At 42.9% G+C, this 23,251-nt stretch overlaps 1 protein-coding gene across 1 annotated transcript; it reads right to left on the bottom strand.

Moving 5' to 3' along the window:
* Positions 1 to 2,674: 2,674 nt before the first annotated feature.
* LOC128422360 (cystine/glutamate transporter-like) lies at positions 2,675 to 16,753 on the bottom strand. The gene is made up of 12 exons (XM_053406283.1): positions 16,506 to 16,753; positions 10,919 to 11,045; positions 10,333 to 10,448; positions 10,047 to 10,172; positions 9,480 to 9,579; positions 9,347 to 9,391; positions 8,982 to 9,105; positions 7,665 to 7,768; positions 7,177 to 7,273; positions 6,598 to 6,747; positions 4,552 to 4,726; positions 2,675 to 3,360 (listed from the first exon to the last, which is right to left on the bottom strand). The coding sequence occupies exons 1-12, from the start codon at positions 16,699 to 16,701 to the stop codon at positions 3,296 to 3,298; spliced, it is 1,425 nt and encodes a 474-aa protein (XP_053262258.1). The 5' UTR covers positions 16,702 to 16,753; the 3' UTR covers positions 2,675 to 3,295.
* Positions 16,754 to 23,251: the final 6,498 nt, after the last annotated feature.

A 23,251-nucleotide genomic window follows, 5' to 3' on the forward strand; every position in this document is an offset into this window, starting at 1 on the left:
GGGACTTACTCCCAGGAAAGTGTGTATATGCTTGCAGACATAGTCACATGTTGCCCCCTGAAATGGAAAGTTGCTTCCCATGCCAGGGACAGCCGCATATATTTTTCCGCCTGAGGCAGAACAGCAGAGCATCTCAATCTGACTCAACTAACACTCAGTTTCCCCCAATTTGGTTCGGAACTTGCAACTCAGCCGAACCCAGAGTTATGTTTAGGGAAGTTTTTAATGTTTAATGCGGTATTGTGTTTTTAATATTCAATTGGGAGCCACCCAGAGTGGCTGGGGAAACCCAGCCAGATGGGCTGGTATAAATAAATTATGATTATGATTATGATTCTTTGCTAATGATGTCACATTATTAGCCTATAGTTAGGTTTCTCCAGTCTAATCAGAACGACATCAAATATTTGCAGAACCCTTCCCCACACCGCCCTGAACTTTCACAAGAAAAGTATGTGTGTTTGGATGACAGTGATAGTGTACAAACCACGTCTACCTCCAATTTGCAAGTGCTTTCACCTAAAGTCTGGTTACAATGAATAAGGTAGCAGCTTTGACCCAACGCTTCAACTCTTCCATTAGCATGATAACATATGCAAGATGGCAAGAAAAAAATTATATTAATAACTTCTGAAAACTGTGCTTTATTTCAAACCATTTAATTAGGTGTTCACTGAGTGTATAAAAAGCTTAGAAATGCTCCTTAGATTTTGGACCTAATGTCACTTTAATATGAAAGTTTCCATTGTGAACTTGGATGAGATTGGAATTTTACCCTCAAAAACATAGAAAACATTTCACATCTTTTAGCAAACTAAAATGGGAAGTTCAACATTTCCTGTGATTGTCTACCATTTTATACAAAATGTTATATCTCAACAATGACTGTACAGTCAGTGTTTACATAATCACTATCTGCTAAGGCCTTCAGTGCTGATAGAAAGAAGCTTACTAGACACAGTTTAGAAAACCACAAATAAGAAAGTAGTTCAAAGTTGCTTGTCTATTTGGCTACATGATGCTAAATCATTCAAACCAGCCAATCATACACATTGGGAACACTCTCAGTCAGATTTTCATATATGTATGAAACATTTTTCAGGTGGGATTCCATCACTACCAGCTAATTCAGGTTGCACAGTTAGAACTTATTTGGTGTTCTTGGACATCAAACTCACTCCCCAACCCACCCAAAATCAGATTTTTTGCAATAAGGAATGTGATGGGGAAATGCACTAGGGATAACATTTGCTTGATTCAATGTCGTCTAACCTCCCCACACACAAATCAGAATGAATGTGCAATAAATAACCAATGCTGACTGATCTCCCTCCAAACTTTGTGCAAACAAATAAGGATAAAATGCCCAATGAAAAGGACATCTGGAAGTGACCTGGGCTTTATCAAGTGCACAAACAGAAGAGGCCTCCACTAGTGCAATGGGATTGCATCTTCCTTTTCCTCCCACAAGCTAACCGCACCCTGGGGTGCCCTCAAATCTGCTTCAAAAGTTCTGGAGACGAAAGAAAGAAAGAAAGAAAGAAAGAAAGAAAGAAAGAAAGAAAGGGTTATGTACCTACTGACTTGAATAGGATTCAAAAGGCAGAAGTCTGATTGGTCCTAGAACAATAGGATTCAGAATGCAGCAGTCTGATTGGTCCTAGAACAATAGGGTCCAGAATGCAGCAGTCTGATTGGTCCACAGAAGCCACCCAATCTAGTTTCAGGTGGAAGTGAATCTGCAACCTGATTGGCCTACAGGTGAATCCCGGAATTAGCTAATCACGTGGGGCCCATTGTGTAAATAATGTCTAATGTCAGACATTCTGGGGAAACTTCCATTTTTCCTCCTCACCACTATGAGCAGAATAAAGAGCATGAAATCCACTCTCGACTCCGAGTATATTTCAGAAAGAAAGAAAGAAAGAAAGAAAGAAAGAAAGAAAGAAAGAAAGCTCCCATTGGTGCCAATGAAGGCTTTCCTTCCATGGCTGATAGCAAGCATAAAGAGGAGCAAATTTTTGGCAGGATTGTTGCAGAAGAGATGAGGATGTTAAAGACAATAAAATAGGTGTATATGGCATCACATGAATTGAAACATACATTATTTAGCCTTCCCCCCCCCACTCTTTTACATGGATCCATGTACAGACTGTGTTATATTTGATATGATTTTGATTTTTCATGCTTGTAGCTGCTGAATCCAAGGTTTTGGTTTGTGACCCTCTCAAGTTGCATTCTGTGTTGCAAAACTAATGTTACCATCACTAGTTAATACACAAGCATGTGTCATTTACAGCGTGCTCTCAGTCCATCTTGCAAAGCCATGCACCATACACAAATGATTATTATTTCTCAGGATCAATGGGGGGTAAAGCCCCCTAACTGGTGCGATGGCACTAGACCTGATCAAGCATTAGCAAGGATAACTGAAGGCAGTAAGCATCACCTGTGAGAATATAATCATATCCATATGCTTAATTCTACCAGTACTATGAACTTCAAAAGAGGTGTGAAATTGGCTGCTTGAAAGCTGCATCTGGTTTAGTCAATGTCACAAAAAGGAAATTTCCTCCCTCCCACTTTGCAACAGGCAATATGATCACTTGGAATTATATGTGTCTGTCCTTTTACACACTACTAATAATAACAGTAATAACATGTGTGAGTGTGTATGTGTATATATACCCAAAAATCAGAAGTTTCAGATTTGGGGAGGGCTTCTTTACCATTCTAAAGATGCCCATTATAATCACACACACGTCTTTTTCGGCAAGGCTTATTTCAGTTTTTTAGAGTCCATCTTGGAGTACATCAAAAAGTATCATTGGCCAAGGTACACTGCTCAAATCAAACTTTTTAAAAAATGAGCCTGTGTACCTTAACAGCTCTGCAGTACCACTTCAATATCTACAAATAGCTATTGCCTCTACACAGCCAGCATTTAGGGATTCCGTATGCATTCAGACAGACACATCTCTAGGAGTCTTTCTTCAAGGACCGGATGCTCTCGTGCCCATCTGCATGGCAGATGAGGACAATATCAGGATGCACATGGGCTGTTGCTTGCACAGTCAAAGGTGTGACTCATCTGCACAGGGTTTCCTGTGCATTTGATTTTTCAGGAACTCTCCATCTGGTATGAAAACACCAAACTGGAAGCAGAAGATGCTCCAATGCAGGCACGCTCCGAGTTGTGAGGGTGGCGTTAAATATAAGCTAGGAGAAGTCACCACAAAATGAGAGCTTTGAAGTTCAGGCTTCTGGTTCACCCCTCCAGCTCTTGTTATGCTTCTCAGTAAGTCCTGATTTCTTGTTGCACCACCTTCAAGAGGATCTGAAGCTTCAGTGTAAGAGAATCTGTAATAGTAAGGGGTTAGATATATAAGGGCAAAAGTATTTCATGTTCTGGTGTTCCTAAAGTACGAATTATGTTTCTTCCAAAATTGGAAAAATTAATGTGGAAACAGAATGGGATGGAATTAGGGTTATAAAAAAAGAAGAAGCAAAAATGGCACAAATTAAATATGGACAGATTTGAATCCCTTCCTCAGCCCCCTATCTGCAACACGTGGATATTAATACTGACTTATTTTAAGAAGTTATTGTAAGGATTACAAGGGCATAATACATGTAAGCATGTTAAACTCTCAGAAGTACTTTATGGATGCTTAGCATCAATATTAATATAATTATGTGATTGCTCAAAACAGGGCTACTTGGAAATGCCCCCATAATATTGGACGGTAAGTTTGCAGTTCCATTTCTCCCTCTCTAGAAGTTGCCATAAGGCTTGTAGCTTGAATCTCAATTGCTTGTACAGAGTGCTCCTCTTGGTTTTCCTCATCCCCTTCCCAAATAACATTTCCCTTTGGGCTTCTTGCAATTCCCCTTTGATCAAAGGAACTCAAAATATTGATTTCATTGTAAAAACAAACACAAAAAACCCTTCAAAAAGCAGAGCATTTTCTTAGGTAACTTGAAAAAGCTCAAAAATATAATGAATGAAGCTGCAAATTAAACACACCATGGCAGCCATGCCTTCCTCACTGGCATTTTTTTAAAGTATTGGGTTTTTCCATTCCATAATAAGGATTGGAAACACAACTGGAGCTGTTAGGGGTACTCCATAATACTCGTTCCGCATTTGTAAGGACACATATTTCAGTGTGTCAGTACCCCCACACTGGAACTCCCTGCCGAATGACATTTTTTGTTTAGACAAGACCCAGCTATAGAATGTTGATGTGTCTTTTAATCTGCTTTTAGCTTATCGTTGTTTTTAATTATTTTTGAATGTTATAAATATCTGTCTTTAACTGTTTTTACTGATAGTTTCATATTTTATTCTTTTCTGTATGCTGCTTTGCGGGTTTCCCCCCCAATACACACAATCAAGAAGCATTGATAACCAATCAATAATAAATCTCCCCCTCATTCCTGAGGGAATACAGCTCTCGACAGCCAGATCAAGCTCTGGCTATGCAGCGATTGTTAAAGAATACCGTACTGAATATGATCATTCAAAATTACCCAGCAGTTTCTACTCACAGAATGTGGTGCTGCAACACTTTGGCATTGACCTGTTGATGAACAAATAGTAAATGGGAAACCCACTTAAAACCATGGCACAGCCAATGCTGATATTGATTGGGTCCGAGTAGAAAGACATCGCCACAGTGAAAAGGCAAATGATTGTAAAGGAAACAGGAACGAAGAGAGGAACCTGGATAGGAAAAAAGAGTTCCAAAAGTGAAGTTACTTTTACAAGTGGGCCCTGAAAGGCTGAGGAAGTTTGCAGGTTTCAAAACATTTGAGAAGCAAAAGGAGGACTGGAGGAAAATGAAAGCTCCTAGAGAAAGACGCATATACCTAGAGGTATTTGCAACGCAAATAAAAGGCCTTTGACCCATGACAAAGGACTGAATGTAATTGTTAGAACTCTAATTAAAATGTTTATTTGGGTGGGTGGGGAAAAATCTAACACATGAATGAGAGCTTTACCTGCACACTGTGTGGTCCAAGTCCCAAGTTCTACAGGGATATCCTTGAGAGGTAAACAAGGTAATTGGGGGTTTAAGCTTACAATTCCTCTCCTCTGCCATGCATCCTAATAATAATCCACATAAGGATTATTATTATTTCCAGATGGGCACAGGAGCTGCATGTACTTAATCTGTGCGCCCAAGTCTTGAGAAGAGAAGCTCCGTATGAATGAGACATGCAAACATTCTTTTGCTTTCAAAGGTGTGGAAATAAGGGTTCTAGCTTATGTCCACAAGGCGGCAGTAGATGCACATATTATAAGCACTGGTCTTCTCGAATTTAATTTGTATGGTTTCTTCTTGGTGTTTTTTTCCTTCCAAGTTTTGTGAGCGGCTAAAAAAACAGCAAAGCACTACCCCGCATTTTCGAAGTGCTTTTGGTAGTGGCTATGAAGACATACCAAAAGCATGTTATTCCTGATTATGGAAAATAAGGTAGCCAGGTGAAAAAAGGAATCCTGGGCTCTTGCACGTTTAATAGTGATGTAGAAGATGGAACTTCAGCTGGTGTAGATTCTCTTGCAAGCGACACCTGCTGACATTTCTTTTTCTATACAGCTATTAAAGGTACAGGAGTCCTCCTTTCGCATCTGGCCACCCAAAGAATGATAATGAAAATCCACCCTGGGACACCTTGGAAGTAGGGCGAATATTTCTTCTCTAAGCAAACAAGCAATTCATGTTTGTTGTTTATTTGTATCCCACCACCCTTTCTTCAAGGAACACAGGGCAGCATACATAGCTCTCCTCCCTAGGGGCAGAGGAGAAATTCAGTTCAGTATGCATTTAAAGCAGAATCTCTCAAAATTCACACTTTCTCCGAACAATGTGTACAAAAATGGACATATTGGGGGCGGGTGCACATTAAATGAAGATATTGGGGGGAAATGACATACAAAAATCCATTATATTATGGGAAATAGCTTGCAACAGTGTGTGCATTAGGCAAGAGTGCATCTAAAAATGGGCTTCTTAGGAGAAAATTGCCCTAAAATGCTAAGAATTTTCATGAGGTTTTGTGGGGTTTTTTAAATGCAAATTACTGCAGAACACAGAAAACTAAATTTAATAATGGATAAATGAGAAACTGAGAGATGCAAAATTGACAGATCCTTCCATCCCTATTCTGCCCCCCCCCATTTTATCCTCACAACAACCCCCAGTCAGGCTGAGAGGGAGTGTGCCTGGCTTGAGATCACAAGATGCTGTAAACAGCTCAGAGATGCCGTATGATGCTCTAAACTGCTCAGAGGTTTCTTTGAAATATGGAGCGGTGTATGAATTTCCTTTTAAAATGTCTGAGTTGGGGGGCTGAACATGGGTCACCTATTTCTTTTTAACCACTTAACACTGTTTCTGATCAGTTGTTGTTGGGTGTGATATTTGTTGGGCATACTCTGAGGTGGGAGCTGAACCACTTGGCTCACAGCTCCAGCTCTTAACCTTACTCTTACTTATTAGCACAGAGAGATGGGTCTAAGTACATACCTGGTCTAAAATAAAGAGCAACAGAGGGAGAATCATGGGAGAAAACAGGCTAGCAGACCCTTACCTTGAATGGGCTTGTTATCTCAGGATGACGGCAGCGGTGAACTATCAGCCCAAGGGTGGCTAATCCTATGAAGAGCCACCGGGAGAAGCTGAAGAAGTTCAGCAGGTGGTAGATATCTCCCACACAGATCATGGCTGTGACCAAAGGGAACTGAGGAGTGTAGAAGGAGGGGAAATAGATTTAGTAAACCACCATCTCAGATTGAACACACAGACGTAGCTGAAAACCTAGAACAGGGATGGGAAACTTGTGGCCTTTCAGATGTTGCTGGACTGCAAGTTTGTGTACACACTCCCATTTTCTGTGTACCCAGTGCGCTTCCACTCCTGGTGTGGGAAGCAGTGTGCACAAAACATTAGCCAGAATCCATATCCTGTAGTTTCTTAGGAAATACTGTTCAGCCTCAATCTGAATTGAGAAAAAGAATGACCTAGCTGCATTTTAAGCCAGTAATGTGTACACAACTTTTTAGAGTAGGCCCATTGAGACCGACAGTCCTTAAATTACTCATGGGTATCTTAAACATTTCAGTGGGTCTACTCTAAGAATGACTAGGATGGAGTCAACCCATATTCTTACCATCAACATGACTGCTGGTAGGGGTGTATGTCTTTGAATATGGATCATGGAGAAGAGGGGAGGCCATTGCCCTTCTCGTGAAGCCACAAACAAGGTCCTAGAAGGAGAAAATAAATAAGCAGTGAAAGAACGCAATGAATTGGTCTGCAGGGGTGGGGAACCTCTAGAAGAGATGCTCAGCGCTGGGGTTCTCTTCCTCAGTTTCATGCTTTGGCCCTCCAGATGTTATTGGACTACAATGCCCATCAGCCCCAGCCAGAACAGCAAATGGTCAGGGGGGGATGGGAGCTATAGTCCAGCACCAACTGGAGGGTCACATGTCCCCCAGCCCTGATATGTAGCATGTAGTTCATCCCTCAACAACAACAACAACAACAATAATAATAATTTATTATTTATACCCCGCCCATCTGGCTGACCTTCCCCAGCCACTCTGGGCAGCTTCCAATCAAGTGTTCAAAACAAGATTTAAAAAAGAGGTCACTGACCTTGAAAATGTAAAGATTCCTCCGTTCATGGTCCCAAAGCAAGACAAGGAAACCAAGATAGGCACCATTGAGATAACACTCCGGCAAGCTTTGTGTGCAAAGCTCTGGAAGAAAAGGCATGTTTGTGTTCAGAAATGTGAGGTTTATAATTATTGGTGAAGGAAAACCACTGAGTGGCCTTCAGTGAAAGCAGGCGTGATATGCTACAGAGCTCTGTTTCATTCTGATTTCATATTTACTTGTTGTTCCCCATGCCTCCCAAATCCCTGATTTTTGCTTGTCTTACTCATTTTACAAAAAGCTTAGAGACATTATTACAAGGCCCTATCAGCACAGCGGGTTTCCCAAACTTGGGTCTCCAGCAGCTTTTGGACTCCAGCTCCCATCATACCAGTGGTCAGGGATGATGGAAACTGTAGTCCCAAAACAGCTGGAGGCATACATTTAAAGCATCACCATGCCACTTTAAATAGTCATGGCTTCCCCCAAAGAGTCCTGGAAACTGTAGTTTGTAAAGGGCAATGAAAGTTGATAGGAGACCCTAATTCCATCCACAGAGCTACAATTCCCAGAGCACCCTGGGAAGAGGGGTTAACTCTTAAATCTCTCAGGGAACTGTGGGTCTGTGAGGGGACTTGCATCAGCACCACCAATAGGCAAGGCTGCTGGGAGCTGAAGTCCAACAACATCTGAAGGGCCACAGATTCCCTTCTCCCAGCTTATGAAGGACTGAGCTAGGAATGGGTGAATCGGTCCATTTCAGTTTCTCAAATTTTCAGTCTTATTCAGCTCTCCACATTTACACGTTCCTTTGAGAATTCTTTTATAGCTATATATAGAAGTCCTTCTGGAAATTCACCAGCATTTTAATGCAAATTTCTCCTAATAGAGGCGTTCCTCGCAGTTTTGCCTAATATATACATTTCTGCAAAGCAATTCCCCCTAAAATAATGCCTGTTTGTATGTTGGGCTGTTAATGCTGTGAGCCGCTCCATCATAGTCTCAGGTTGTCTATATGTGTAAATAAACTCTATATCATAAAGACACCACAGTCTCTGCTGACCCTCATTTCAAGGAAACTGAACCCTGGAACCCCCGGAATCTCACACTGCTCAGAGACTGGGGTGGCGCACATACAATGGTTTGCTTTTCTGAGACTTCTCGATAACCAAACAACTCCTCATTCTGCAGAGGCTGAATTTAATTGCCACTGTCTTACATTCCAGTCCTCTCCCCTCCATCTACTGAAAACTGAACCCTCTTGGGGAAGAAGGGGAATTAATCTGATATTAACTACAACATTGGCTTTCGACTCACCACAGCTACTGCCTGGGAGGCCAGAACATCTGCTGCTGTCAGTACCGTGTAATAGGAAACATTAGTAAGCATATAACCCACAATCACAGTGATCACAGACACAATCACTGCCAGAGGGATATTTCTACAAACAAAATGGGGAGGGGGAGAGAAAAGGATAGTCAGTACAACTGTTCCCATGTACATGCAAAATTGCATTGTATTGTTTATTTATATATATATATATATATATATATATATATATATATATATATATGTATGAAGCCTGTGCCTTGATGGAATAATCCATCCCTGTTCAAAACAGCTTCAGAAATACATTAAGCAGGGTCAAATACAGATATTTTTTAACTGGTCTTTTGACTCACCGCTCTGGCTTCACTAGTTCTTCTCGCACAAAACTAGTTTGAAACCTGCATCGTGGGAGAGAAAGGAACAGATTTCAGTGGCCCTGACAGTTTATAAGTGAATATCTTAAAAATGTATGTCATTTATGCATACCATCCTGAATAGGCAAACATCCCTGCATAAAAAGCCAAAGGAAGCTTGTCCAAAGCAAGGGTCTGAGCATTGAAAGCATCCTGGAAATTTTCTGTATGGCCTAAAGAAAACCATACAGTTAGAAAGCAAAGTATGATAAACATAGCCACATTCCTAAGATAGATGAGCATGTAAACAGGCTTCGTTTTACCACATACATCTTTGAGATATGGTTCAGGAGTAGAGCATATACTTTGGATGCAGAAAAGTCTCCACGTTCAACCCATGCCATTTCCACTTTAAAAGATCAGTTAGAATGTAATAGGGGGCAGGAAACATTCCACCTGAGCTCTTAGCAGACTTCCTTAGGGATGACATTCTGCAAAGCAGGTGCCACAAATGGAAAGGCCCTGTTTCTTATACCCACCCACCCAACTTCAGACTCTGACCACTGTTGTCACTCAAGTGTGGGGGGAGGCAGCCCTCAGGGCAGAATATATGGAGGCTATAATATTTTCTGGAGACAAGTCCTTGCATTTTGATGGTGGTGATGTTTTATAGCTAATAACAATGAGAATAATGCATTACCTTGAGCTAAAAGTATCATTCCTGGGACGATGATGAGAGTGAGAGCTACCAACTTGACGATGGACAAGAAGGTCAGAAGCCTGGCACTCCAGCTGACACTCCAAGAGTTCAGGATTAGGACAATGTCTGGATTGGAGAGGGTAAAAAAGGCATTTGACCTGCACGCTGGGACTATCTAGTTCAGCTGATGAATTCAGAATATGAAATTAATAATAAGACTCCCATTGATTTGACTGAATCGCATCCCAAGGAAATAAATGGGGCACAGTTCCTGCTTCGTACTTACAGTAGCCAAGAAGAGCAACAAGTTTCACAGCCAGAAGTGGAGCGCCACAGGGTGCGAAAAAGGGGTCCAGGATGTAGCGTCCAAATGCCAGAGCAACAACTGCACTGTTGGCTGGCCTGGAAGGAAAAACTGGCTTATGCATTCTGTAACAAGACCTCAAGAAAACTCTTATTTTTTCCATGCAAAGATGCCACATTCCTGCAAAGTCAAGGAAACTGGGCAGTCGGCTTATTTAAACTGTTTTCAGGTCCCCTGGAAATCGCTCAGGAGGGAATATGTCTCTAGGACTGAAAAGAGTTATCTGCCCCTGGCCTAGTTCATCTGGGCTGCTATTCCTGATGGGCGAAGCTGACACAACTCAGAGAAAGGCAGGGCACAAACTTCAGTTAGTTATGAACAGCTGCCATTCACCCAGAAATATTAGACGGCCATTTGCCTGGACTGCCTTTAATATCTGCTTCTTACACGCGCAGTTTCTCTCACTGACATTTAAAGGCATAGATTATATACACAACTGCGCCACATGGTTCATAGCATTCCGACCTCACCTTTAAGTTTATAGCAGGTTGCAGATGGAAAAGCTTACCTTATAGCAAAGTATTCTGCCCACAGGAACAAGAACCCTGGCAGAGGGCCCAGGGTCTCCAAGATATAGATGTAATGGGCTCCAGACTTTGTGATCCGGGTGCCAAGTTCAGCATAACACAGAGCACCTGGAAGTGTTCAGGTAGGAAAGAGCGTAAGCAAATCATCCTAAAGAGTTTTCCTTCACTTCACACATTGATGGGCTATTGGTATCCAGTGATGTTGTGTCCATGACAGAGAAAAATAGGACCCTCGTGAAAATCCTCACTTAAAAGTTACCCAGATTGCAAAGCCTTCTGTAGAGGATAAGGCACTAGATTTCAAGTCCCTGCTTCATTTGTGACCGTTAATGTTAAAAATCCAGCAAATGGAAGATTTCTGTGGTGAGCCCTTCCCTTGATGCCCTAAGCACAGACTTATTTTGCTTAACGCTTAATCCAGCCCTGAGATGGGCCAATGGTCTGACGCAGTTTAAGACCGCTTCCTATGTTCCCACCACTATCTCTGTGTATCAGTAGAAGATGCACAGAGAGAGCTGTCATTCTGAGGTTTCACTTCAAGTGCCCCTGAACCCTTTTTATTCAGACGTAAGTTCTGTTGAGTTCAAAGGACCTTGCTCCCTAGTCATCCCTAATTACTGCAGTGGTGAAGAGCCATTCCTCATACATTTGCAAAATGGCCACAGACCGGGTTTTTTGGGGGGTGGGGGGTGGGGTCTTCCATTGCCATTTAACACCAACCTTTCCATTCCCCTGCCCTTGTTGTCACTCCTGCACATGCATATACTTGACCATTGGGGATCACGCTTCATGCATCTGATGAAGCAGGCTCTAGTCTAGTCTTTTAAAATGTGTTGAGGGTGTTATTGGGTTGCTTTTGTTTTTATTTTGATTGTGTATTTTGAGTTTTTATATTGTGATATTATCTTGTGAACAGCTCTGAGGCCTGCAGGTATAGGGCAGTAAAGTGGCCACTCGGGTAGCGAACGTGATCCGTGTGGGAAGCGCGTTCGCAACCCGCAGCGGCGCATCTGCGCATGCACGATTTGGCGCTTCTGTGCATGTGCAAAGCGTGATTTAGCGCTTCTGTGCATGCACAAGCGCCGAAACCCAGAAGTAACCCATTCCAGTACTTCCGGGTTCAGTGCAGTGTGCAACCCGAAATTGCGCAACCCAAAGCGTCTGTAACCTGAGGTATGACTGTATATAAATAAGAAAATAATGTTGATGATCCATGTTTGGCTCTGCCCTTGCTGGTTCTGGAAGCATCTTTTGGAAAAGTCCCGTACGCCCAGAGACTTTGTTCCTGCCCATTAGGGGAAATAGGAAGCCCTGAACACTTATTTTTAGATGTCCTTTTTACGATGAGGCACGTAGAGATAACATCGACCCCCATCTTGTAAGGTTTGCTGACCTTCTGGACAAGCCAAAACTCAATTTTCTCCTCTTAGGCAAAAACCACAAGACGATCCGGATGGTCGCCAGATTTTGCACGCAGATTTGTCGGCGCAGTATACCCCCCGGAAAACTGCCGTAGCCGGCCTCCTGGGTGTCCCAGCGTCAATCTGCATGTTAGTCTAATCTTAGGTCTTTTCATGTACATGCAACTATTTCAATTTTAATCTATAAGCTGTTATTGTATACTATTTTAAATGTCTATTTCACTTTTGTGAAAGTAGTCTCAGTTGTGCTTTTTGAACTGGTCTTTGACCGTAATAATAAAATTATTATTATTATTATTAGTTGGCTAAGGCAATCATAAAAACCCGTTCGTCTTCAAGGTGCCAAAAGACTCTTTGGCATTTTTGCTCCCTAGTACATCGGCTAAGGATTGCAGCCTTCAGAGTGTCAGAGAGCTACTGAAACTAGGGAAACCAGAATGACCCATATCTGCATGAAGTGTTTGTGCAACCATTTCACCCAACCATGGAAATTATGACATTAGGAATGATCCATATTGACAACCTGAACTTGAACCTGGAGGCTGTGAAAAATCCATGACGACTCCATATGTGCACCCACAATGGAACCATATGGTCAAAAATCAGCTTTCTTAGATTTTAGCCTGGGTTATTTTTATCCTAAACTTCAGCTGGCAAACTTTCATGTTTTGAGGCCATTCAGATAGAATCACAACCCCCTGTATTTATCATTGGAGAACACTTCCATTGAAAGTTGATTGTTTTGGGGTTTTCTTTACAGGGTAATTCTATACATGTCTATTGAAAAGTAAGCCCCATTGAGACCCTGGAAATTAAGTATATGATTGTAGCCTTCGCTTCCAATTTCTTGTGGGCAGATGGGAGGAGGGCTCCATTTTGGCTGTCATGGTTTACTCTCAGTTCTCTTTGATGAAAAAGTGCTGTTAAAAAACCACTGGGTAGGGTGTTTTTGTTTGTTTGTTTGTTTGTTTGTTTTTGCAAAACACCAGCATAACTAGCAATCTATCTACTCTTTTTTTGTGGGCAATTTTCCACACAGGTTGTGTGTGATGCCGTGGTTAGTGTGTTGGACTAGAACTGGCTTTACTGGAAGTTTGCTGGGTGACTTGGTCCAATCACTCTCTGTCTCAGGTCAAATTACCTCACAGAATTGGTGTGAGGATCGAATGGTCAGGATGCATATGTTATTTGGGAAGAGTTGGGTGAAAATGTAAAATAAATATGTTATAATAATAATAATTTATAATAATAATTTATTATTTATACCCCACCCATCTGGCTGGGTTTCCCCAGCCACTCTGGGCGGCTTCCAACTGAATATTAAAAACAATACAGCATCAGACATTAAAAATTTCCCTAAGCAGGGCTGCCTTCAGTTGTCTTTTTAAAGGAAAATAGTTGTTTATTTCCTTGACATCTGATGGGAGTGCGTTCCACAGGGAGGGCTCCACTACTGAGAAGGCCCTCTGCCTGGTTCCCTGTAACCTCGCTTCTCCCAGGGAGGGAACTGCCAGAAGGCCCTTGGCGCTGGACCTCAGTGTCCAAGCTGGATGATGGGGGTGGAGATGCTCCTTCAGGTATACAGGACCAAGGCCATTTATATTCCCTTTTGCAGAGGAGTGGCCATAGCTGTCAACGTTTCCCTTTTTTAAGGGAAATTCCCTTATTCTGAATAGGATTCCTTGCAAGAAAAGGGAAAAGTTGACAGCTATGAGAGGGGCCATGGCTGTGTACAAATCATATACAGTGGTACCTAGGGTTACATACGCTTCAGGTTACATACTCTGCTAACCCAAAAATAGTACCTCAGGTTAAGAACTCTGCTTTAGGATGAGAACAGAAATCGTGCTCCGGCGGCGCGGCGACAGCAGGAGGCCCCATTAGCTAAAGTGATGCTTCAGGTTAAGAACAGTTTCAGGTTAAGAACGGACCTCTGGAACGAATTAAGTACTTAACCTGAGGCACCACTGTATTTAAAGCACATTCAAAGGACATCAATCCCCTCCCCCCACAGAAATCCTCGGAACTGTCGTTTATCCCCTCACAGAACGAAAGTTCCCATGATTCGGGGGAGGGGGGAAGCCATGTGATTTAAATACGCTTTAAACGTATGGTATGTACACAGGCACGCATTCTGAAGACAGAGGTCCTATGTTCAGTCCTTGGCATCTTCAGTTAAGGTGGCAGATACTAGGGACATTTGAGCTGACTGGTGTGGTTATGTAATTAAAAGATCCCACAGAAATGACATTGCTCTGTAGAAGAAATGGGGGGCCCATGGCCCTCCAGTTGTTGTGGGACTAAAACTCCTCTCAGCCCAGCCAGCATGGCCAAAGGTCCAGAGCTGATGGGAGTTGTTGTCGGGCAATAGCTGGAGAGTCACAGTTTCTTCCCCCTTGCTGTGAAAGTATCACATGGGTTCTGGGACTAGCAGGTGGAGAGGGTACATGCCCCTCTTAGACTTCCCAGGTGGGAGAGTTACACTGAAATACGTAAGATTCATAGAACCATAGAGCTGTAGGGTCCACAAGGCTCATCTAGTCCAACCTCCTGCAATGCAGGAATCTTTTGCCCAACATGGGGCTCAAACCCACAATCCTGAGATGAAGAGTCTCACGCTCTACCAACTGAGCTAGCCAGGATGTAGGAGGCTGAGATACAAGAGCCTGTTAGGAAGGCTGCTGTTTGGGAATCTTATGGGTCAAGGGCTTTGAAATGGCCTTCCCAGTTTCATCATGCAGTGGGGGTGGGGTGCCTCTTTCACAGGGTTCTTCTGATAAGATCCTAATTCGGATTAGTTACACATTAACTCCATGTGGCTTTGGGAGCTCCAGAAACAAAGGCTCGCAGCATCGCAAGTGCAATGGAGGTGTCACGGGACCAGGGGCTGCTCAGTTACATCAGGTGCCCAAGTACATCTCAGAAAACAGATATGGCAGGATTGGAGTGTGTACAGAAAAGGGCACAGCTCAGGGGCAGAGCAATTGCCTTGCCAACAGAAGGTCGCAGGTTCAATCCCTGGTAGCTCCAGGTAGGGCTGGGAGAGACCCCTGCCTGAATTCCTGGAGAGCTGCTGCCAGTCAGTGTGGACAATACTGAACTGGATGGACTAGTGGTCTCACTCAGTATGAGGCAGCTTCTTATGTTATTGTCTCTCCTCCTTCAACCACGAGTCAGGATGCAACTGGGTAACAAAAGTGGATTCTATGGGCAAGAGACTGGTACTGATGAACTGGAACAGAGCTTCCCAAACTTGGGTCTCCGGACTGTTTTTGGACTACAGCTCCCATCATCCCTGACCACTGTTCTCGCTAGCTAGGGATGATGGGAGTTGTAGTCCAAAAACAGCTGAAGACCCCAGTTTGGGAAACACTGAACTGGAAGAATAAAGATATGGTCCCCTTTAATCAATGGGCTGACGACAAGACAACACTTGCAACATATGAACAAATTGCTTATAGATGCAGACCTTGTTTGGACAAACAATATTGACATTTGGAACGAGCTTATACTGCATATAGTATTTTACTGATAATCATATATGTATTATGACAATATTACTATTTATATTACATATACAGGGGAACCTTGGCTCCCAAACGCCTTGGGAGCGGAACATTCTGGCTCCCGAACGAAGTAATAGTTCCAGTTTTCAAACGTTCTTTGGAAACCGAACACCCAGCATGGATTCTGATTGGCTGCAGGAAGTTGCTGCAGCCAATCACAAGCCATGCCTTCGTTCCCAAACTGTTTTGGGAATCGAACAGACTCCCGGAACGGATTAGGTTTGGGAACCAAGGTTCCACTGTATAATAATGTATGGAAATGTTACTGATTATATATAACGTACTATACTATATCTTTTTATTATATTTTTGCACTTTCTCTCTCGTTTTCTTCTGCTCCTTTATATTCTATAACAGAAATGCATATATATATATATATATATATATATATATATATATATATATATATAAAAAACCAACAATGGTGAGTCAGAATGCTGTCTCAGTTCTGGGTCCTGGGCTAATACTGATTTCATTACTGCAGCTACCAATTTGTTAAGTGATGGGGTGAAACATGGTCCCAATAGGATTTCTCATCCTCCAAGAGCTGAAAAAGGAGAGTAAAGAAACTCACCACGCACCAAACATAGAGAGGATCCCACAGGCAAACCAGACGACTAAGGAGAGGCCCACGTTGCCGGAGTTCTTCAGCACCCCTTGGGGAGAGATGAATATTCCGCTGCCTACCATGCTCCCTATGAGGAGCGAGAAAGCTCTCAAGAGGGTGATCTTCTTCCTCAGAAAGACAGCCTCCTCGTTCTTCTTCGATTTCCCCATGGCCTGTGTGGTCCTCTGGAAGAGCCTTCAGGTGTCAAAGGTTTGTGGTGTGGAAGTGATCTCTCAAATCAGCCTAGCTTTAAAAAGAAAGAAGACGGGATGTTATGAAGCAAGCACACAGCTCTCAAACCTATATTTGCATTAATGTGGGAGCAGAGCACCACTTTCAGGGGGATTATCTGACACAGAGGATGCTTAACCCTTTCACCAGCCCAGTTCTAAAAATGTGTGGATGATGAGCCTCCCTAGCTCAGTATTGTCTACATAACTGGCAACTGCTCTCCGGGCTCTCAGGCATGGGACTGTCCTAGCCCTTCCCCTCCAGTTATCCATCTTTCTTCCTCACCTGGAAACAAATTATATCCTCCGGGTGTTTTAAACATTAGTGTTCCTTTCCCGCCCTGCCCCATTTCCCTTTAAACATGTGTTTAAGCACATGCATATGCTTTTAAAATTACTGCACATTAAGCATCGCAAACATTTTTATGGTGCTTTGTAAAGTACCCGAGCGCCAGGTGGCTGGGAGACCATGGCACACATAAAGTATTTGTTTCTAGCTTTTTGTTGGTTAAAATGTTACAGCTCACATCTTGTGTGCATGCCAGTTCTTTAAAAAAAACAAAACAACCCAAGACATTAACACATTTAAATGCAATATTTATGCATCAAATTATCAGCCAGTAATTCATTCTCATTATGTACCACTATGAATAGGAAAGGACGCAGCCAATACATTCATTCATCAAAGCTGAATGGATGTCACAGTTAATAAGAAGTATTGCTTCCTCTTTCAGTCTCTCTGTATATAGAACTCCGGAAAGTAATAAAGGAAACCCATTTATCTTTTTTTTAAAAAGTTGATTTTCTGCTCCCCTTCATTTATAATGAAGTAACTTGTAAGATTAGGCATGATAGCTGTAGTCAATAAATTGATGAGTGCCATTCTGGAGACACAGTCCAGCACACTGAAGCCCGTAGAAATCAGCTCTGTGCTGGGTTAGGACCACTGTGTTTCCTAATGCTTGCAACTCTTGCAGCAATAAAACAAAATGAAATTATCATGGCATTGTAGAGTTGGGAGGGAACCCAGGGGTCATCTAGTCCAACCCCCTGGAGGTAGAAAATAATAATTGATACTAGTGACCTCTCAACGCTTATTGCTATTTTCATGAACATTAGTCTAATCCTACTTGTAATAGGAGGAAGGCATATGGTGCCCTGAGCCAAGAAGTCGTGCCTTCTGACTCCAGTTCTATATGGGCTCTGGTGTAGGGTTGCCATATTCCAAGAAGTAAAAATCCAGACACAAAAAGTACTTTTTAAAGGAAAGTTGTTGAGCTTTGTTGTTGACACTAATTCCATCATTGAAAGAACCACGTCAGCCCCAAGCTTGTGTAGATCTTGGCAGAGGGGCACTCCCAGCCTATCCTAACTGTGCGCTCCTCAATCTCTGGATCTTGCCCTTTGGCCCAGGCAGCAAAATGACTCGGACCAGTCCTGGTTAGTCTCAACACCACTCATCCAGAAACGTTTGGAAATCAGGAAGTAATCCAAAGAGTTTTCTTGGAAAACACAACACAGTAAGCGGAACTATGGTTCAGCGAGACCGTATGAACGCTAAGGAATCGTACCATGTTGTGCAAAACAGCCTTGTGTCTTAGGGGAAAATATTACCTCTCCTCTAGTCACAGCACGGTCCACTGGGAAGGTAAAGCATCTTGGCTTTGAAGCTGAGTTGCGCTGCGTAACAGATTAAAGTGCAAGTATGTTAATCCTCACAGCTGCACTCTGCATGTGTTTGGAATAAAGGAAATATTTACAAAGCTCGTTTTTGTTTCCTACACTGTGTTGACTGTTGACTCAGATCTCTTTCGTTCTACGAAATTGCCCTTTTTGTTGAAGAGTCAGATGGAATTTTAACTGGGGAAAAAAGATATGTTATGAAGAAATCTTACACGACACATCATTCCTGTTTCTGAGCATTTTACAGAACAAAAAAAAGGGGCTGGTATCCATCTTTATGCAGTGGATCCTGATAGTGGATGGGACAGAAACAGAGGGTGTATCAAACTCAAACAGAAGAAGAAGAAGAAGAAGAAGAAGAAGAAGAAGAAGAAGAAGAAGAAGAAGAAGAAGTAGTCACCATAATCCAGCCAAAATGATTTATGTTAATGGCAGACCCTCCAAATGTCCCTATTTTCCAGGGACAGTCCCAGATTTACAGAAGCTGTCCTGATTTCTGATTTGATCCTGGAATGTCCCACTTTTCCTTAGGACGTCCCTATTTTCATCAGGAATGTTAGAGGGTATATGTGACCCCCGAGCCAAGGAGATAAGTAACTATACAACCTTTAGAAGACATCTAAAGACAGCCACTTACAGTGACTGGGGCAACCCTGTCAGATGAATGGCATATAATTATAATTATATTATTACTGAATAGGACATCCCTATTTTCATTGGAGAAGTGTTGGAGGGTATGCAATGGGAAAGATTAAGCACAGGCTTTACTAGAAGTTATATCCAACACTGCACAAAGGGTGATCAGCTTATGCAATGGGACTCTCCCTATCTTGCCCCCCCAAACCTGATCCAAAGGGACCCCCAGCCCCCTGGAGCATATTTTGAGAGTGTTGGGGGGGGAAGTTGCAGTGGAGAAGGAGGAGACGTTCCACTGCCCAAGCAGAAGTCTGAAGCATAAGCAAAAAGGCAGAATTTGATAGAACTCTAGGTCACTGACATAAACGGAACCAAAAATATGTCAGTTTTGACCTCTGTGAACAGAGCCATTAAATACACACGCAGTCACAGGCAGGGCCAGCTCCAGGTGAGGAGGGGCCCTCAGGAAAGGAAACAGCTGTTAACAGCTTCAAAAACAAATATCTGCAATAAAAATACAGGTCTGGGTAGGCTTGCCGAGACCAAACAGGTTTTAGCAGGCATCAAAAGGCAGTACAACAAAGGCGTCTGCCTGATATCAATAGGCAGGGAGTTCCAGAGATTTGGTAGTGCTGCACTGAAATGTCAATTTCTCACAAGTGCTGAATGAATGTTATGTGACACTTGTGCTATTTTTCTAGAAAAAGAGGTGCGGGAACTCACCATGGCCCCCTCCCTTGTTTTCTTATAATGGCAATGGCGCCCACCTGAGAGGTGCCAGAACAGAGTTCCAGTGAGTTTTGGCTGGGGAAAATAGCCCTGTGTAAAAGTGCCCATTCCACAGATATTGTGATCTGATATCTGTCAGCCATACAAAAGAGGCTTCTAATGGTTCGTTGACACCTCACAAACATCTACTATTTGTGTCAAACACTTGCCAAACATGGCAACAGCCAGGAGCAATGGTATGTACATAAAAACTCAGGGCATAGGCATGTGACACAAATCTACATAAAGTTTACATTGTGTGCTTTATGTGAATTTTAGGTGGCTTTCAGAGGGACGGGGGTGAGGGACTTTGGCTCTCCACTGTAACTGGATTGGGCCTCCACAAATCAAGATGGCAGGTGGCTGGAGTCTTCCAGCACTGTGCTTTGCAGCAGACCCAGCTGGCTGTGAAAAGCTTTGAGAAAGTTCTTCATTGTTGTTTTTAAGGGGAGAGGAAAAGGCAAGAGATCTATGTCCCAGTGCAAAAGACATAGTATGGCTTGAGCCCCTCACAGCACCCGTAGGCAACCATGCATAAATATGAGAAGAAACTTACCCCAAAGTTAAAGGAGCCCCATAATAATGTGTTGATGCAGCAGGATTGGTCCCATGGAATGATACTGAAAATATCTTCTCATTTAGACCAAATGCCTGTTGGTGAAAATACCGGTAGGCAGAACACTAAGTTGCAGTTGACCCTTCTTTAAACTTAGCCAGGAACCGAAGGGAAATAAAAAAAACTCTCTGAGAAAAGCAAGTGAGGAATGCAAGAGCTTTTGGCCCTGCAGATAAGTCGGATTCCAGAGCTGTTGAACAGTAAGAGTAGCTGAGAACAGACGCGCTAACAATAATTGAGCAGCTCAGTTGGTAGAGCATGAGATCTCAGGGTTGGGCGTTCGAGTCCCACGTTGGGCAAAAAGATTCCTGCATTTGCAGCGGGTTCGACTTGATGATCCTTGTGGTCCCTGCCAACTCTACAGTTCTGTGACTAGCTGGATAGTGCAGTTGTTTCTATGTTTGGGGTTACCTTGAAGATTATCTGGAGTTCCTCAATTCAGATTATAATTGATGGTGGACAAGTGTTCCTTGAAGACAAAGAAGAAAGTCTCTCAGGAAACATACTGGGAGGTCTAGAAAAGGGAGTGACCACTGGGATCCCTCATATAAGTACAGAAGAAAGGCCAGAACTCAGTGGTAGAGCATCTGCCTTGCATGCATTTGGAATATTGTGTAGAACTCTGGTCGCCTCGCTTCAAAAAGGAGTTGGAAAAGGTTCATGTGGCGTTTGACTCCTAGGATGGGTCATAAGGAAAGGGTTAAAATAGGTGTGATGTGATTGGCCAGTGAGAATGCAAGGGAGAATAAAAGTTAGAGTGGGAGGTTTTGAAAGTCAGTTGAGTTTTGGGAGTCGGTTGAGGTTTGGGAGTTGAAGAAGGAAGAGGGAGGTTTAGGTGTGGGTTGGTAGAGTTGTATTGTGAGAGAGTGAGAGGAATTGTTAGGTGGAGTCAGATAGATAGTTGGAATAATCAGTTTGGAGTTGTTAGGAACTAAGAATAAGAAACTGACAAGAGAAAAATTAACTGAAACCATAAGCTTGTTCCTGCATTTAAAAATAAACTTGATTATTTGTTTATGTTAACAACTGACGACTCCGTGGGTCCCCGTGAGATACGGGGCGGTGGCAGCGGAAAAAGCAATCACAGTGGCAGCACAGGGTCAAAAGACCGTCAAACGTCTGGGGGCCCTGTGTGTGATCGCCACAGTTCAGAAAAGGACAACCAAAATGATCAAGGAGATACACTGCCATGCCCCAACTCTCCTTGGGGAGAGGGGTTGTAATGAGAATATTATGCCCACACCAACAGTCTCCCTACAGCAAGAGTAACCAAAAAGGCGCTTTCCAGATGTGGTTGAACCCAACCCCCCATCCATTCCAGCCAACACATGACCAGCGGTCAGGCATGATGTGAGTTCTAGTCCAACAACATCTAGAGGGCCCCACATTGGCTATCCTTGCCATACAGGGTTTCTACCAGCATTATGGAGCCAGAAGGCTCAAAGAGGTTACTAAAGCTCTGCACTCTAGCAACCTGCTCCCTCTTTCTAGGAAGAAAGCAGCCTAACTGAAGGTACTGTGGAATCCCAAGCTCCTGGCCTTCATACTCCAAATATCTGACAGTCACTCCTTGCAGTTTGCGGAAGTCTGCAAAACTTGGGCATTCTGCTAGCTTAGCACCCTCGCTTCTTCAATAAGCTATGAGCAGATGTTCCAGATGTTCCAGAAGAGCTGCGCCTTTCCCTGATGAACCTCATGACCTTCCTCTTTGTTGGTGACCTGGTGAGGGTGGGGAGCGAGTTCTTTTCACTCGCAAGTACAAGCCGTGGGGTCAAAACGAGAGACTTTGCCTCATCGCACAAACTGTTTTTTTACCTGGATCAGAGAAAACAAAAATAAAGCTAAGCGTCCCCCTGCAGGGTTCCAAAGTTTGAGCAGGCAACAGCTTTCCCAGAAATTCTTGTCCCTTTAACCATTTCAGCTCTGGTGAATCCTGCATGGGCAGGATTGCCCCCCCTAGCTGCGCCCATGCTTCCCTGGACTCCGCAAAGGCAGCCCCTAAAACATCCCTCTGTGGCTATTTCGGGGAGCTGTGATCCCCCTGAGCTCCCAGGGGTGAGCGCACAGGTCACGTATCTGCCATTCACAACGGGGGTGTTTGTTGCGGAAAACACAAGTGTGGCAGCAATGAATCTTTGGTGCAAGCATGCTGTCTGTATGAAAGCAATTGCTGGGTGTGGAGTTACTCTAAAGGAAGTCATGTGAGCTCCCTGTCAGCCACCTTCAAGGCCAAGTTAGTAAAGGATTTGCGAACAATGCGTATCTTGCAGTCTTCATTTTCACCTTGTCATCTAGACATGCAAGCTCTGCGCACTTCACCAGCTGTCTACCTTTCCCTTTAAAGTGCATTTCTTTACCGGTGGGTGGGTGTGTTATTGGGTTGTTGTTTTTATTTTGATTATATATTTTGTGGTTTTACAATTTGATTTTGTTCTGTGAACTGCCCTGAGACCTCCGGGTATAGGGCGGTATACAAATTCAATAAATGAGTAAATAAGTAACATTTCTTGTCCTGATTTCAGTGTAGATAAGCACTTGCGCTCATTTTAAACATTTGTCCTATTAACTCATTCTTGGATTGTGAAAGATGTGGAAATACTGAAATACTGATCAACCAGAATATTTGGTGCCATTATTACATGAGACTCCTCAAACAAAGGGACAAATCACCATTTAAATATATTGTCATTTATTATTATTATTATCTTGATAATAGATAATAACTCGACTTACTTTGTCTTGACCTTGCTTTGTTTTAAATGCTGTTTTTCATTCACTTGATTTCTT

Source organism: Podarcis raffonei, chromosome 10 (assembly GCF_027172205.1).
Source record: "Podarcis raffonei isolate rPodRaf1 chromosome 10, rPodRaf1.pri, whole genome shotgun sequence".
Taxonomy (NCBI): Eukaryota; Metazoa; Chordata; class Lepidosauria; order Squamata; family Lacertidae; genus Podarcis; species Podarcis raffonei.